At 38.3% G+C, this 14,675-nt stretch overlaps 1 protein-coding gene across 1 annotated transcript; it reads right to left on the bottom strand.

Moving 5' to 3' along the window:
• Window positions 1–278: 278 nt before the first annotated feature.
• On the bottom strand, window positions 279–13,643 carry cenpi (centromere protein I). The gene is made up of 20 exons (XM_081382142.1): window positions 13,330–13,643; window positions 12,945–13,082; window positions 12,632–12,750; window positions 11,555–11,662; window positions 11,367–11,415; window positions 11,200–11,246; window positions 10,974–11,063; window positions 10,760–10,891; window positions 10,088–10,213; window positions 8,590–8,710; window positions 8,339–8,433; window positions 8,000–8,117; window positions 6,388–6,452; window positions 6,017–6,126; window positions 5,066–5,201; window positions 4,756–4,880; window positions 2,582–2,630; window positions 1,885–2,103; window positions 1,423–1,464; window positions 279–1,290 (listed from the first exon to the last, which is right to left on the bottom strand). Exons 1-20 carry the CDS (start codon window positions 13,490–13,492, stop codon window positions 1,141–1,143), a joined length of 2,202 nt encoding a protein of 733 aa, XP_081238268.1. The 5' UTR covers window positions 13,493–13,643; the 3' UTR covers window positions 279–1,140.
• Between the last annotated feature and the right edge of the window lie 1,032 nt (window positions 13,644–14,675).

Genomic DNA, 14,675 nt, shown 5'->3' with positions numbered 1-14,675 from the left:
GGGAGATATCGCGTAGTTTTGCGCTCGTGGAATTCATCGTTTGAAGTTCTGCACCTGCCTCAATTCATGATAACGCATCAGCTGTAATCCCGGAGGAGTGCGCATATTCTTCATTCACTCCAGATGAAGTTTGCTGGACGACATCGTGACGAGCTGTCGCTGAAAATAGCACGGTCGAGAGAAGCGACACATCGTCGCGAGGAATCTCCAGAGCCCGTCATAAACACGGAGATGTGTCACGCAGAGTTGAAGGCGCTCGCATTTATGAGACGGGCTGTAAAACGTAAAGCCGTAGAGCTTTGCTCACACTGCCTTGATGCTGAGATTTCCTAGGATGCACTTGGACCAAGTTACCTAAGCTTACAGTGTTCCTGTGGAAAACAATGGTCTTTATTTAATTTTTAAAGGAGCAGTCTTTATAGCGAGAAGCATAATGTATATCCTTTGCAATCAAAACACAAAGTCCAGTTTGAGGTTTTTGAATAAACCAACCTATTCTACATTTTTACAATTTAGGTCATCATCAAATGTTGCAAATGTGTGTAATCAATCTTGAAATCATCAGTACAATCCGGCATTTTAAATCTTAAAAACAGACTTGTGTGATTTACTCTGAAAATAATACAACTATACTTTGAGTCAAATATCATACAAAAGCGCAATCATTACAAGTTAACAGGTCTCCAAACAAGTCCTGTTTCAAGTCCAGTGGATCCTGACAAATGCCTGCAACACACACAATGCTACATCTGAGAGCAAAGGATTAATTTTAATGTGAGACCGGTCAACGATACATAGCCGCATATGGTTTATAGGAATAATAAACAAGACTTTTCATCAATCTTTGACATCAGTTTTACATCGCTATAAATAATGAGAATTGTATTCTAGATGGCAGTTAAAACAGTCATAATCATGTTTTTTTTTTCTTCAAATATTAAGGTTCATCACAATGTTTTAGTTCTGTTTTCTGTGCACAAATTGTAAAAATGCAAAAAAAAAAAAAAAAATTATATACACAACAGTAGACAATACTAGAAAGTAACAAAATGGCTTGTAATGTACATTTAGTATTTACAATGATGCAAGTGGTTCCTTTCTGCCCTATTAAGGAGGATGATTACAAAATATATACACGTTTTATGAATCCCCTGACTCCTGGATTTTCGAGGGCTGCCTGTCATCTTGACAGCTGGAGCCGTGGCCAGTGTTGGTCTGAATAAAGTTGTTGAGGCCATCAAAGCCTTGATTAAAGAGAAACTCCATATACCAGTTCCAGTACTTCCCGGTCTGCAAACATGAAAAGAACAGTTACTGTGTATGACTGAGCTCAAGCATGCTCTCGTGTCGATCAGAAATAAAATCGATGAGAGTCAAACATCATAAAAGGTTTTTAATAAAAAGATGATATAACATTAGTACCTTTATAGAACCAAGATCCACATCCTTCCTCTCCGGCCAACACTGATAAAGAGAGCATAAATATTCATCGTTCTCCCTCTGCTTTAAATCTCAGTAGTACACTGCTGAATGTTGCAGTCGGACCAAAAAAGGTACTTGTATTATTAAAGATGATGAAAACTCCAGTCTCACACAGCTTCCATGAATAATAAAATGTGATTCTGTATTAATGGATCCTCTATAAAAGATACATTAATACCTCATTTGTCTCTTTGTCCAATCTTAAAGTTATTAGTGAAAAGAGGAGGCTGCCCTGTCCCCAGTAGTGAAACAAGGCTTTACACTTGATGTAATATAATCATCTAATTAGCTTGCGCAGCTGAGTCCCATTCCTTCTCTCCAAATGAGATGACAGTCAAGCATCACTGTACTATTACGAGCTCTTGTGCTAAAATGGCACTAGTGTGAGAATGTCTCACTCACCCTCTGATGAAATTCGATGGCATAGCTGAAAAGTGCCGGGTGGTGGATGAGGTCGAAACGGCACCAGGGTTCTGCTACTTTGCTCAGAGCAATTAGATCCTTGTCGATCTCAAGGTCTGAACCAGGGATGTCCCACCAGGAGTTCCACATGGAGTTCACCATGGCTTGAAGGTTACGATTAAACTCCTTGTATGTGTTTCTGCTAATGTGGAAGGTTTGCTGTAATGTAAGAAAACATTAAAAATGAAACTAAATAAATTCAAGACTTGTCAGACAAGTGTTTGTTGGTAAAATAACATCTGGTGCCACTAAGGGGATCTTCCTGATTTACACAGTGAGACAAGAACCACCTTGTTATGAGTGAATAAAAACCTTCACCCATATATTTTAAATGACATAAAATTGCAATGCTGTGATCAAATTATTTGTCCATTTTATTCTCTGTAATGCCAGTGCCATGCTCATATTTTTGAGGCTTCTTTGTCTCACTGGGATTCAATCATGAAAACTCCTTTCGTCCCCAGCAGGTAAGGTGAGGATTACAGCAATAAATTGTAAATTCTTAAAAGCACAGCTTAAAGGTCTTTCTAATTGGCCTATTATGAGTAAATTATTCAGACACAAAACCTCCAGCATACACAATTGGCTTTTCATGAATTTGCTGTGTTCGTTTTATGACACAGTATCCCCACATTACCTCTCTCTGCTGCTCTTGTTTCTTAGCCAAGGTCAGATTCTTCCGGTATCTGAGAAAATAATAAAACAACAGGATTTTATTAATAAAATGGTCATATTATACATAATTAATCGTGTTAATAAAATGAGAGATGCTTCGGATGTTTTGGAATGTAGTCATGAGGGCAACTTTTATGTTTTTTTTGTTGTTGTTGTTGTTGTTGTTGTTGTTGTTGTTGTTGTTGTTGTTGTTGTTTTTGGAGCTTAGCAGCATCCAGTGGCTCATCTCAATTTCTATTTCTTGATAACCACAAAGTCATACATATGGCATCATGGTGATTTTTGGATGAACTATCTAGGGCTGCATCTAACAATTATTTTTGTTGTTGATTAATCTATCGATTATTTCTTCGATTAGTCAACAAATCTAACGATTATTTTTCAGATTAATCTAATGATTATTTTGGGGATTAGCTGATTTATCCATTGGCAAACTTTCCAATAAATAATAAGTACAACAATATATAATCTGTATTTTGAAGAGGGTAGTGCATCTGTATATTGTATTAAAATATGAAATCTATGAATGATGACAAAAAAAAAAAATCAGAAAGGGTAATTGTCATTTTATTATGAAATATGCAAACAGGAAGCGTTTTAAACTTTATTTTTAACTAATGGTACTATTTCATAAAATGTAAGATACAGTCACAGGCCTATTTAGGAAATGTGTTTACTATAGTCTGTTATTAATTACCATAGTGGGAGTATGATTTACTCAATTAACTTGTCCATTAACTTGTCCGAAAATGCACTTGTGTTTATCTGCAAAAAGGTTCACACACACTAGATTGCAGCCTAGGCTACTGTTAATGTAAATATAACATTAGTCGTTTGTTTTTAAAGTCTACATTAGAGACCTGCACGAGACGGATTTCTCCCTTAATAATTCCTAAAAAGCTGACATCTCAGTTCATCGCGATCTCACAAATCTCTGTTATTATCAATGAAACTGGCTGCACAATGAATCTGTCATTAATATCTACACTTTTTTTGCTATAATCAGATGATTTGCCAGTATGCAGAATTCAGCACTAAACAAAAAGTCCATTTTGAGCGGTGAGGGGATTCTATCTTAAATGCATCTGATTGGCCATTGCGTTCAAGAAATCAACACATATGTCTGTGATTGGCTACACTGTTCAACGCTACAAACATGTTATAAATAGATAGAGACTCTGGCCTGTAAATCGTTTCTATTTTGTTTTAGTTGTTCTTGTTGCTTTTGTGCAACAGCTGAATGACAATTTATTCGTTTTTAGATGTTAAATTTATAGATAATTCTATTTTGCGGGAGTCCCGCGAATCGTTTTATTCTCCCGCAACCAGCACACACACGAGTGCATTACCGCCCACGCCATCAGATCTATATTCCCGCGCCGCACTCTGTTGCATTGGGTCCCGCGGGAGTGCAGGTCTCTAGTCTACATGTGCATACACAACTTTTAAAAACTGGCAAATGCACTGAAAGCTTTGTTGGTAGATTTAAGTTTAAGTTATAAATTAAAGTCCATTTTATTGTCGCCGAATGGGGCATAGTTTGCATAGTGAACAAAGCACCTTTCTGTTCGGCCGGTGTAGTTTAAAGTATTCCCATATTTTGGATGATCGTGGTCTGTCATTTTCACCATGAGCGGGAGCAGAAGCCGCCATTACTCGATATTTAAACGTAAATAATTAATGTGACGCGTCGTCGCATTTCATGCGTGTCGACGTATTTTCATAGTCGACGTAATCGATGACGTTGACGCATCGTTGCAGCCCTAGAACTATCCCTTTAAGTCTTCACAGCAGCTCTGAAAGGTTTGTGTGCCGAAGCAGATGAAAGGATATTCATACTTCATTTCATCTATTGCTTACAGGCATCATACCATGGCAATGTAATGCATTAGAAGGTTCAGCTGTTGTCCTCAGTTTAGCCAGCAGCACACAGGTGTCCCACTGCCATGGGAACTGCACATGCAATGAAGAATAACTTACCCTCACATGGCTCACTCACCCAAAAGTACAGCAAACTCCTCCAGAAGATGCCTGTGATCTAGTATGGTCAGGCTAACATCTCAAGCAGAAAATCTCCAGGATTGACCAGAGTGATAAAATGACCCATAAAACTTATTATAGCTCACAACATAATACCTGTACATGATGTAGCCGAGCCGATCCACACTGAGAGAGTCTGTGGCAAAGAGAGCTGGGTAAAACACCCCAGCCGGAGGCATGATGACCAGAGGCAAGCTGTACTTCAGGAACATGTCACACACCTAGACATGACAAGAGAGAAATATCTGCTTTAGCACAAATTCATCAAAATCAGTGTTTCTGGTACTAAATCTACTCTGGTACGAAAATCAGCACATAAATCTTAGTGAAACTCAGGCAGGAACTTCAGTGGATGTCACTTTGCCAATAACATCATGTTAATTAAGTTAATCATAGCTGAGTGTACCGTCTCATAGAAGGCAAGTGTCTGGTTGAGCAGAAGAATGTGGCAGTTCTCCAGACGGAGTCCCTCAGATGCCAGCAGTCCTACAAAGCGCACCAGCTCCATAACTGAGTCCATGAAGCCAGACAAGGTCATAGTCCTAAAAAGGGGAGTGTATTATTCTTTTCACTCAGATGTTTTTTTTTTTTTTTTTTTTTTGAAAGCATACACAAAATAACATGTGAAAAACAAGTTCTCCTTGCAGAGCGGACTATATTTCTCCAAAAGAGAACAATAAATCAGCTTTAAACCACACCTAGTATACACCAGATGTGTCTTTGTGCTATGCTTGGCACTCACACAATTCACGCAGCACAGAGACTCAGAGCGAAAAAGGGAATAATAGGTGCATCGCATTGATGCAGGGCACACTGGAGCAGTCAAACAAGGTTTGCCCTTGATCATAATTTCTCCTTCAGCTGTGCACTTCAGTAATGTAATAAAAAAAAACAAATCAGCAGTGAGAGAAAAGCAATACACGACAGGCGAGGGAAAAAATCCACCACACTTCATTACACACCGTTCCACAGAACACTTTCGGGGTAAACGAGGTTCAGACAGAGCCCAACCACAGGAGCAGTTCATTGATCTCTTTTAAATATAAAATATTAAAAAAGCCATAGTGGTAAACCTCAGGCAAGGCTTTTAAGAGTACAAATCCCTGGAGTGTGGTCCTATTTCTTCACTCAGTAAAGTGCAAGACATATTTTAAGACAACAGCATTCACAACTTTTATAAATTTAACTTCTATAAAGCAACACGTTTCCAAGAATATTCAGTTGGTAATAAGGGGAGAAAGTGATTTTATTTTGTTTTTTGAAAATCTGTTGATGATAATAACTGATAAATTGTGCTTAATAAGACTAGGGATTATTATTAAACATTTAATATTAAGCATGATTTTTGGATACTCACATGGTGCTGTTGCTGTTAAGACTGATATCCAAACCGCCCTCCGATGCGCTGACGGAATGCCACGTCAGCCACTTCACCAGCATGCTATTCAGACATTCGATGACACTACACTGAGGAGGACAATGTGAAAAGGCACAGATAAATCAAAACCTGCTTTCAACTGCTGCAAGCTTAACCACAACACCACTCAAACATCACAGGAAGTGCAAAGATGCTAAGGCTTAAGTGTGGAAAGACTAATTCAATTATGTCTGAACTGTTTGAGCATTCATTGACATAATCTGGCTCGTGTAATACTCATGCTTAGCTCGATACAAAAAATAGGAAGGAAACACATAAGAGTACATAAAAAAAAAAAAAAACATACAAACCTTGAAAAATACCGTGGAGGTAAAATAAAGTTGCTTCAGTGGCTCAAATAGAAGTTTATGCATGTCTATAGACAAAGAAAATAAACATTGTTCAAGTTATAGTTTTATGTACAGGATGAATAGAATTTTCTACCCTGACCAATAAAATGCTAAACAATAAAATATGATATATACCTTATCAATAAAATATGTAAAAACACCATTAACATTAGGGAGTAATTATCTATGATATTAGTGGTCGACCGATATATCGCCGAGGCCGATATATCGGCCGATATTTGGAATTTTTTACATATCGGCATCGGCCGATAAATATTTCCGTTTGGCCGATATATTTCAAAAAGGTTTGTGACTGTGCATTAGCGCTTTTTTCCACTGACGGGAACAGAGCGAGCCCCTGAATACACTCGCTCTGCTCCGCCCAGCACCGTAAGACAAGCCACTCAGAAGTGAAGCAGACATCTGACAGACACAGTAAATGACCATTCGCATTCGCTTTCTAACCTGACGCTACATTGTGTTACACACAAAAACACTCCGGCGTGCAGCAGAGTCTATTCAAACAGTAGCCTACCGTGATATGTCAGATCCGCAGCCCAGCGGTAGCTCCAGTGGGGGTCACAGATGTGATATAAACGAATTCAAACAAAACTGAAAACATTTTACCTCACAAACAGTCAAAAATCCTGTGACTGGCTGTTCCTAAGATACGCGCGTTGTTCTCGGGTTACATTTAAACTAGACGCTGTTTTCCAACGGACTCGCGTGCACGGAAAAGCTGGGTCGCGTGCACTACAGATCAGTTGGTCGCGTGAGGTAGATGAGAGGAGAACACTATGTAATAATATTACGTTTGAAAATAAATCCTTGAAAATGTTATTCACTATCTACTGTATTTATTTATCCATGATTGGCGTAATATCGTGTGTAGTATACATTTTCATATGTTCATGTATGCAAATACATGTGACGGCTTGCAACGTTTTAAAGAAACAAACAAGCAAAACTAAACACATAAATCATTATTATTTAAATATACTTGAAGTAAAACAACCTGTTTAAAGTAAATAGTGTAAATAAACTATGTGAGATTTATATTTAACTATGTATTGTACATAAAATGTATAATTTCACATACTATTTTGTCATTAATTTATGAATATTGTTTCGATTGGTTCATTACTGATAAATGTTATTTGTAACCTGCAGTAAGCAGCAGTAATTATTTGACTGAAAAAATGACTAAATATTAAAGCAGACAAGAAGCTGCACAAAAACTTTATTTATTGAAGTGTTACCTTACCTTTTTGTTTACATTTTAACTTCTTAGTAAATATTTTTTTATTGCAAAAAGAATTTTGCATAAATAGTATGTACAATAAATGTTCATTTAGTTTCACCAATTTTCTTTATGTCTCTCATTTACTGTATTCACATGTATTGTATCGGCCAATCGGCCAGATTGCTTTCTCAATATCGGCATCGGCCATTAAAAATCCCATATCAGTCGACCACTATATGATATTGCTACCTACTTTTGTTTTCAACAATTTCCACTAAACCAGCAAATGCAAACAGTTTTTTGAAGAACCAAGAAAATTGGGATACTTACAAAAGCTGGGCATCAAGGGAATGTCACTGAGAAGATCCAGGATCTGCGGCCGGAGCAGAGAGCCATCCCACACACTCAGGAACTTATAAAGAAAACTCTCCGTGCTGGAGAATCCCTCCTGAAAAAACGTAGACACAAACCCTGTCAACATGGGACTGGAGGATTTAACAAATAGGGAGATCATTCAGGAATTCAAAAAAGGAATAAAGCAAAGCAGAAAAATGATTGATAGATTTGTGGAATAAACTGCAACATGTTTCTCATAAACACATCCAACTTTGAGGCTACCAAGGTTAATTTCCTATTGGGTAATATATTTCTTCTGTTGCTCGGTCGTACCTGCAGGAACTGCTGTGAGAAGAGGATGGTGCTCAGAAAGCGACAGGCTTCAGAAGTGTTGTCAGAACTCCCATCCACAGGACATAGTAAAAACTCTGCCAAAAAAACATGAGAATTAGCCATATTATGGTACTGAACTCAACTCGTAAAACAGGACTTGCATTTTAAAAATGGTAACATGCAGGCTGGGAGTGACTACAGAACTTTACATTTGACTGAAAAGGTTTGGCATTACAGCATGAAATATTTACCCTCTTGCAATGAGTGTCCAAGCCAAAAGTTAAGGCGCAGGAAGGCAGATTCATCCTGTACACAATCCAGGTAGTGCAGAGCCAGCGCTGATCCCAGCAGCGAACCCATCTGGGCAGGAAGCTGAAAACGAGTTATGACTTCAGCATTAAGCAGCAAAATGCTATGCAAGGTGCATCCACACAACATAGAGACAGTATATCATATACAAGAGCTGTCAAAACAGCTGGAGGCAAATAAACCAATTCAGTCAAACGTCTGGCTCCTTCAAGACCTGCACTGAAACCAACAATTTGTACAACAGTTAAACATTCTGCCATGCTACATTCTCTCACTATTTCCAAAACTGTAATTTGTGTCACTCTACCAACAGCTGCCTCTCAATATGGGAATTCAGCAAATAATAAATTATTAAATCTAAGTGACAGATTGACAACGGGCATGGCTGATTCTTTCTGTAATTAACGAGCAAATGTATCATTCATCTGAGAAACGACTGGTTCTAATGATGGGGTTGCCACAGTGAGAAAGAATCAATGATCCTTCCCAACGGCCAAAACTGCCTTCTTTCTTGATCCCTCCCTTTTGCAGACTGCAATATCACTTAAAACGTGGTGCAGGAACACTGTGAAAAGGTTCATTTTGTCCAAAATTAAGCCTAAATGTCATCAGACCTTTAAAAGAGATTTAATAAGCCTTATGTCAGTGGATCCGCCAGGTAGACTGTTTGCAAGATGCTCTTAATTTTTTTTTTTACTTTGTCAATTGAGACTGCAATATCATCACCTTCCTAAAATAATTAATTAATTATTTAAAATTTAATTAATTACAAGTAATTTTTTCAGGTTTCTCAAAAAAAACCACAAAAACTGAACCAATAATTGAGGTTGAGTAGATTTTCGTTCTTCTTGATGCAGCTGCCATCTGGAAAAGCTTGTATAATTGCCTAAGTCTTTTGACTTATGCAAAATAAAATGGCCTAAGTCACACTTTTGACATAGGCCATTATACTACAGGGGTAGAATTGCATGATCTGTTCAATTGAGGATGTGGGCGATTTTACCAGAGGTGGCCAGCATTATGAGGAGATGACTTATACAAAAAAATCATGACGATGCATCAACAACAACAAAAAAAAATCACGAGAGAAGAGCTTCAATTATTTTAGGAAGGTGACGATATGTTGCTTAGTTACTTAGAGAGAAGCCAGAGTTGTTTAATGTTCATCTGCTGTGAAAGATTGGGCAGTAATATCAAACCAATATAATGAGGTGGAAGATTTAATGACATGCTCATTGGTTAGTCTTGTGAGGGCTTAGCTCCACCAAGTGGCCAAACCAAAGTAGTGCAGATCTTTGTTTACAAATCACATGAGGTGAATGCAATGTAAATACTATGCAATATGACATTCTGTATTTAACAATCCCAAGAAATCTATCCTGTTTTATTGCTTCAGTTCTATAGATGATGCATATTGTGAGAAAGAAAAATGTGCATTACCTCTATATTGTGAATGTTCTCCAGTAGCTCTTTGAAGGAACGGAGCTCCTGCAGACGGAACACCTTCTTGCTGGAGCTGCTGTCGAACGCTGAGCTCAAGGGAGGTATCGCTAGATGATGTAGTTTCTATGAACATTAGGTAGTGAGAAACATTCATTTCATAAACTTTGATTTACTTAATGTCCCCCATTCCTATGATTTCACAGCATAACTTGTTAAGGCTGGAATACACTAGACAACCTTTGCCAGTCAGTCTGCAGATTTTGGACCGCTGCAGTTGACAGATTTCACAGAAAACTGTGCAATGTAAGATGGGCACAGACGACTACTTTTTTTTTTTTTAAGACTTCAAACTATGATTCCACTCAGTCTGAGGTTTTATGCTTGTTTGTTTTGGTTTTTATGTATTTTGAGCCGATTTTAGAATATATTGTTAGCATTTGTCATGCATCTCCTGGCAACAAAGTGCATGTTTCTGTGCAAGTTTGATGTTTGGGAATATTTAGTTGTTTAGTACATGATGCCCAGCTTTTATCTGTAACCAGAGACAAAATAGACAAGTGTATGATGCCTATTGCTTTAAAATCGGTTCAAGTTGATGTATTCCAGCCTTTTGTTGACAAGTCAGAGTTCTGCAAAGCTCTTTACAGTATTACGCTGATCACATATTACCCTCTTTCTGGAGGATGGCTTCTCTTTCACATCTAGGCTCAGGCTCTGGTCAACTAAAACTGCACCCTTGTTTTTTCTCTGTACAGCACTCAAAGCCACTTTCCAGGTGGAGTTGTGATTCTTGAATCCAGTCTGGAGAACAAGAAAAAAAATTGCAGTCTAAGAGCCTGAAACATTGATTTCTGCTGGAGAAAACAGTGATGAAAACACTAACCCTCACTCTTGCTGGATAAGAGAGCATCACTAAGTCTGGGCGAAACACTTTGTAGAGTACTAGAAGTTGTGTGAGAAATGGTTGTCTGCCCTTATAGAGGAGAAAGGGAGAAACACAAAGCACTTGTCAGATGAACTGTATTGAGTTAAAAAAAAAAAAAAAAAACTCACACTACAGTAAGTCTACATTTATAACAATGGATATAAGGCATTTATTTTAACTGTACCATTTTGGCTTGAATATCCAAAAGTTTCCTGACTCTGTACGGGTGAACTATGAAGGTGGGTGGGTGGAGGGGGGGGGGAGATCAGAAAAACAAGCAAATAACATGTTCATGTTATAATGTAGCATTCACAGACATATACAATTTAAGCCACTTAGTCGAAAACTCACCATGTTCCCGCATTGTTAAAAGGTATAACAAGTGGCAAATAAAAGGACACTGGAAGAAAAAAAAAACATAGCACATTAAATTAACACTGAAAAACTTATATTAATGAAATTATAAAACATATGCCAGTGGACTTCACAACATGGATATATTCTAAATTAAAAATAAGCATTTTCAAAGCACAACCAACCAGATTTTCTTCAGTCACAAAGCTGAAAATGAAGCCATAAATGGATCTCAAGTTGTCTTTGCAGTCAATCAGGTCAAAAACAGTGAGCACCCAACGGACAAAGAGAACCTAAAAAGAAAATATGTTACTAAGAGAGTGAACTAAAAGTTTCAAGTCACAATGAAATGAAAGTAATGACAGATCTTTTCTTCTATATTGTGACATACATCAACTTGTACTGGATTTTGAAAAGAAAAAAATGTAGGCCGGGAACTTGGTTCTATGCATCGGTTGTTGATTAGATTTTGAGATCTTAAAAAATGTAAGCAGATGAATGTAAGTTTGTGTGAACTCCAATGATTGGAGAAGTCCTGCGCGTCACCAGTGAGAAGTCTGTTGTTTCACCGGAAGATCAAGTTGTGACATTTTTATTAAAATAATAATTAGAGGTGCTCTAAGCGATGTTGGGTGACGTCACTTCTTGTTGACGTTCGAAGTATTGTCAAACAAAACAGAGGCTAGCACCCCCTCCCCCCCTCGGAACGTCGTCTCTTTGAACGTCGTGTGTCGGCCATATAAAAATTCAAGAGAATATAATTTTAACGTTAGTCGTTGTCTAGGACATCTCTCCTCTAGCTAACTTCCCTCTTCATGCTTCTCTCTCCTCAACTCCTCAACTCCCCACACCCCCCTTCATGTGCTCGCACACTAACCCCCCAACTCCAAATCATTCTTTTCGGTTATTGGCTGGAACACTGTTTGTTATGTTTCGTGGTCCAGGTTGGGCCAGTTTGTTTTTGTTGCCGTTTGTGGAGCCTGGGCTGTCTACAGAGACCGCGTTTTTTACAGTGTGTTCAGGGGACAGGCAGCTAGCGGATAGTGAGGAGATGTTTGCTGTATGTGACAAAAAAATTTTGGCCTAAAAAAACGTGTGACATCGCTTAGAGCACCTTTAAATGAAACATGCAAATGAATAACATGTTCTATAAATGAATGCAATTAATTAATTAATTCTCATTTCATGCAGACAAAAAATGCAAAAATGAAATGGGCACCCATTTCACCAATGACCAGGTCAGACCAATCATCAGCCCTTACCTGTGCATTTATTGGCATTTTCCCTACACATAGCCATGACACCCCCTTCACGATGGCCTCCTGTGGCACCACTGTGGCAGGTATTAGAAACTTTAGCACTCGGGTACAGTTCGCAGTTCCTGTTGGATAAACTGAAGTTGATCATCTGTGTGATGAACCACTAAAGGCATTCAGCAGAATGGGGATGAGCAACCACTGACATTTGTGACTGATCTCATTGCTATAATGTTTCTCATGATGGATTCCTTCTCATGTTAAGCAAACAAATACAGGTAGCTGAATAAATCCGTGTATGTCCTCCTGATTATATTACCTGCATTGAGGCTCAAAGCCAAGTCCAGCAGCACTGTGATGACTTCCGGAGAAAGACCTTTACTGACAGCCACTGTCTCCACCACCACTATATTCCTCTCCAGCTCATCATTCCCTCTGACTACTGTGCCAGCTTCCACTGTAACATACAAAAATACATGTAAATAGAGATTATGACACTTGAAGTTAGATGTGATACAGCATATGATGACGAGACAGTCAATACAGATAAACAAAATATCTAAATGTCTGAATTCGTCCTGAGTAGTTGGCAGATTTACAAAATAACGAAGGAAATAAACAAATAGATATGTTCTCACTGTTAAACTGTAAACCTCTAAACTGTTTTTGTAATACGTTTCTGTTATGTTTTCTGCTGCACTCACCCTGAGACAGATACTTCACCGCGAGACCAAAGGGATCCGCCTCGCCTTTTCTTTTTTCTTTTTCTGCCAAACGCAGACTTCTGTTGCTCGCAGAAGAGGCGAAGGAGTCTATTTCTCCCGATGGTTCGGAGACTAACCCCGTAAGGTTAGATAAATCGGCCATTTTATCGCTACATAATATTATTTGTTATTTCTCTCGTGTTTGTCTGCAGTAGCCGATTCAAACCAAACGCCAAATCCGCCGCGACCGTTTGGACATGCGCACTGGATCACTTCCTGTACAACAACCACGCTACCTCAATGAACTGAAGTGGAACAGCTATACTAGCAGCTACTCCTATATTGTTAATTATCTACTTGTGTGTTCTAAAATATAATTGTGTTGTTAATTTATTTTTTTAATTTTCTCATTTAATTTGTAGTTTACATTTAAAATGGTGAAGCATATTTTCCGTTTTGTGTCTTTTCTCTCTCTCTCTCTCTCTCTCTCTCTCTCTCTCTCTCTCTCTCGCTCTCTCTCTCTCTCTCTCTCTCTCTCTCTCTCTCTCTCTCTCTCTTTTCTTTTGTATCATTCGAAACATTAATATATTTTTATAAATACAAAGTTTTATTATATATATAGCTGATACAATGACGAGCTAAACCAGATGACCACAGATTTGGCCAAACTGAGACACCAGTTTGTAAAATCACTAGAACAGGTTTAATTTTTTTTTAGGTATCACAAAAACATCTCAATGAATAAAAATCACTAGCAGGCCTACTACCAGCCCGTCTACGGAGAGCCTTGGCACTTCCTATTAGCCCCATTGTATCGATCTTGGTTGCAGTTCCATTAGAATTCCACTGGAGGTGATCGCGGGCGAGTGCAGACTGAATGGGAGTCTATGGGGCTAGACGGCTAAATGTGTCTCTTTCACCCGATTGCCGTTGAGAAATCTTAGATTTTATTGTAAGTTTTGCAAGTTCAACATGGGTTATAGGTCGAAAGTTGAATGAACAAGTACTTATGTCCTTTCGATTTCTTACAGGTTGAGTTGTTGTTGCCCATAACACGCTAGCATTCTGCTAATGACGTCAGCATTCTGACGTCATTGACATTTTAAAAGACTTTTAAACCAAATAAGTGACTCTAAAAAATCTGACACCCAGCAGTGTGTAATTTCTTTGCATCTCCTTTCGAATACAACATTCAAATTACTAGACAAAAAATTATATCATGAGAAAAGTGGATTTTGAGGGTTTTTCGCCATAGACCTCCATTCATTCTGCACTCGCCTGCGAGCGCCCCCGCATGGACAGAGACGTGTTACTGCAGCCAGTCCAGAAACCGGAAGTAAGCAGAG

The sequence above is a fragment of the Scardinius erythrophthalmus genome, assembly GCF_964197995.2.
Source record: "Scardinius erythrophthalmus genome assembly, chromosome: 13".
NCBI lineage: Eukaryota > Metazoa > Chordata > Actinopteri > Cypriniformes > Leuciscidae > Scardinius > Scardinius erythrophthalmus.
Note: the sequence above shows the minus strand (reverse complement) of the source record. Positions and strands in the feature narration are given on the sequence as shown.